Here is a 3,018-nt window from a genome sequence, read left to right on the forward strand (position 1 = left end):
TGTACCGGACTCCTTCCACGCCGCATCCCAGCCTCCAGAGACCTCTTGTCCCGAGGGTGCTCATTCATGGCCTCGGGCCGGGGGGGCAACCGGGACTAAACCCCCTGTCTAACGCCATGCCCGGCACACCGCATCCGCGATAAAACACGAAACAAGAAGAGAAAAGACGATGACCAGGAACCTGGTTGAACAGGTGATGTAGCTGACTGCATCGGAACCGCATTACGGGACTTGTCCTCCCCCCTCCCCCCGAAAAGAGACTCATTTAAAGACATTTTACAAAAGTAAAGGAGGTATTTAATATAGGCCCAAATAGCCTGAACCAAGTCCTAAAAACTTTGTATCTGGGCCGAGACAAACCACAAGGACTGCTCATGTCTGATTGTTTGTTTGTTTGTCTTTTGTACAAATACACTTACATTAGCAAATAAACTTATAAAGTTTATTAGATGAAGAAGAATGAATGAATAAAGAAGAAATCCTACTAAGTGAATTGTAGACGCTTCTATGCTTCTATTGAAACTTGGTCTAAATTCCATTGGTTTATCACAAAAATCTAAACTCTATCCAAACTATTAATGGCACATTATGCACCATAATCTGGTTCCAAGGCGATTTATTTAAACAACGACACAGCAGTTAAATCATACAGATAGTTTCCATTTGGTTTGTGCTTTTCAACGCCCCTTTTTTCAACGAACATTTTCTTACGACGCAAAATGGATCAACGTAAATGTATCACTATAGGAGCATATGGTCTTTAAACTGGAGGATATTTTAATTCGGTTTCAAACCAGTGATCACCGACTGGAGCTCAGTTTCCACGCCTTTATATGTATGTTTACCAGAACATATACATATGGATGCGCAGCAGCTGATTGGTGCTGGGATGAATGGTTTTGATGGGAATGTGGCCTTGGCTTAGCAGCTGTTCCTTGGCAGCACAGGAGACAATAAGCCCGAATTTCTCAGCATGAGCGAGGATGGGGAGAAGAAGCCTTAAAACCACTGCTGATAATCGGCTCATTCTCAATAACCATCAGCCCTTAGCGAACCTGTTTCAGGACGTTCTGATGGAAAATCACCTCCAGCGAGTTTATAGCACCTTATGCTGTTTTTCAGTGTCATTTTAAAAGTTCGCACCATTATTCCATCGTTTGCATTTTTGCATAATTCTGCTTCAGCACCTCTCCCCTGTTGTTTGTGCGCTAATGCGCTGTGTCCCACAATTCAGCTTTTCTCTGATCCTGCGCGTTTTCTGACTGTGACTGCGGCAAGATGCTGGTTCAGGAGCAAAACTGAACAAACACAGCCCGAGTCTGAAATTAAATGTTATCAAAATACTTTGATTTCATTTAGCCCTCCAATAAGCGCGCACACGAGAGACTGTGGCGAGGAGGCGGTTCAGGCGAATTAGCGCCCGAGGGCTTGTTTGTTTGGGTTACTTTTCTTCGAAGACGTTGCTTATTTACAGTAAGGAAAACTGACCTTTGTTTATGAAAACGGGGAATGCAAACCTTCTGTAGCGCTACGTATTGAATTTTACATTCTGTATGCAAAGACAAAATCCTGAAGACGTTGAGCCATTTCTGTTTTGTTTTTCTGTTGCTGATATTTTAATATAACCTCAGGGGAAATGATGCATGGGTGCATTTTAATGCAAGATTTAGATTTTTGAAAAGCTATATCTCGTGATGACAGCGGTCATGTGTTCTCCAGCTCCCCAAATACACCCCCGCAGACAGCCAAAAACGTGATAGGAGTGTCACCGAGGAGTGGAAGCGGTAAACACGGTCTTGGTTTTATCTGCTTTTTAATACTTTGATCACATGTTGATGTAGCCTGTTGAAGTCGTCTGCTTGTCCTTCACTGCATGGACACCGGTCCCGGCCATTTGGCGCAAAACAGCCCCGCTGCTCTCACTTTCTGCAGCTTGCATTTGGGCCTTTGACGACATTCATCGCGCCTTTTCCATTTAACCAAATTGCTGAGACAGGCCAGAATTATTACTGGCCCCCAGTGTTCACAGTACAATTATGGCGCGCTCCTCATACGGTATCGTTCAGAGTAATTACACTAAATTCGGTATTCATTCTCATTAAACCGGGGTTTACTGAAAACAGAACGAGAGCACATCGGGCCGCAAGAGAAGCGCTTGGAGAGCAGGCTGCAGGAGGATGAATCGTTGCCTTCTTGGCCTTGTAAGCAACGGAAATGATTGCGAAAACAGCTCTGGCCCATATCGCCAATGCCGAAAAATATTAGCCCACCGTACTGACCCTACAGCTCCTGCCCATTACTGCAGTATAGTGTCGACGCATGTTGTTCATATGCATGACTTCTACAGCATTACTTGATTGCTCTGTGCGGTTGGTGTGGGTGGGTGGTGGGGGGTGTCGGCGGTTGCGCGGGCTGTTCCAATTCATTAATAATAGCCTGAGCCATACAGCAGCCCTGAATTAATGGACTGCTAGCGTTTCCTACGACCTAGCCACTCTGGGAGTTGCTATAATCAGATTATATTATTATTATTATTGGTAAATGTACACATTTATAGCACAAACGTTTCAGCACAAAGCAGCTTTCAGTCAGTTTAAACTGGGCCACAGTGAGTCTGAGTGACACTGACAGCGTGTGGCTGACTGGAAACATCAACACAAAAATCCAAGGGTGAGGTTTAAGAAGAAGTTAACACATTAAATTACCAGAACATTATTTTCAGCCGATAAAACAGAAAAGCAGCAGCCTGACGTAGAAAAGTGTACTGGCCGAAGATGTGAATTCAGGGCTGAGACCAAACAGTTTTGGTGAAGATGAGCAAAATTTGAGAAAACACTGATGGAGAAAAAAGGGCAGCAGGCTTGTATAAAGAGGATTAGGCCTTTCTTTTACATGGTGCATATTATCCAGAACAGATGGGCTTCAGAGAGTCGTTTTCTTCTTCTTGCCTTAAGGAACCTTGTTGGGCACTTTAATTGCCACTTTTTCCAACTGATGTAATGGTGGATATCTTTTTCA

The 3,018-nt window shown here is 44.0% G+C and overlaps 1 protein-coding gene across 1 annotated transcript in view; it reads left to right on the forward strand.

The window, feature by feature from the left end:
* Positions 1 to 476, forward strand: part of barhl2 (BarH-like homeobox 2) — a 3,762-nt gene extending 3,286 nt beyond the window's left edge. The window contains 1 exon segment of the mRNA XM_020610003.1: positions 1 to 476. This exon segment is cut by the window's left edge and continues 10 nt beyond it. Coding sequence (XP_020465659.1) covers positions 1 to 143 — 143 coding nt within the window. The 3' untranslated portion in view covers positions 144 to 476.
* Positions 477 to 3,018: the final 2,542 nt, after the last annotated feature.

The sequence above is a fragment of the Monopterus albus genome, unplaced genomic scaffold (assembly GCF_001952655.1).
Source record: "Monopterus albus unplaced genomic scaffold, M_albus_1.0 scaffold103.1, whole genome shotgun sequence".
Taxonomy (NCBI): domain Eukaryota; kingdom Metazoa; phylum Chordata; class Actinopteri; order Synbranchiformes; family Synbranchidae; genus Monopterus; species Monopterus albus.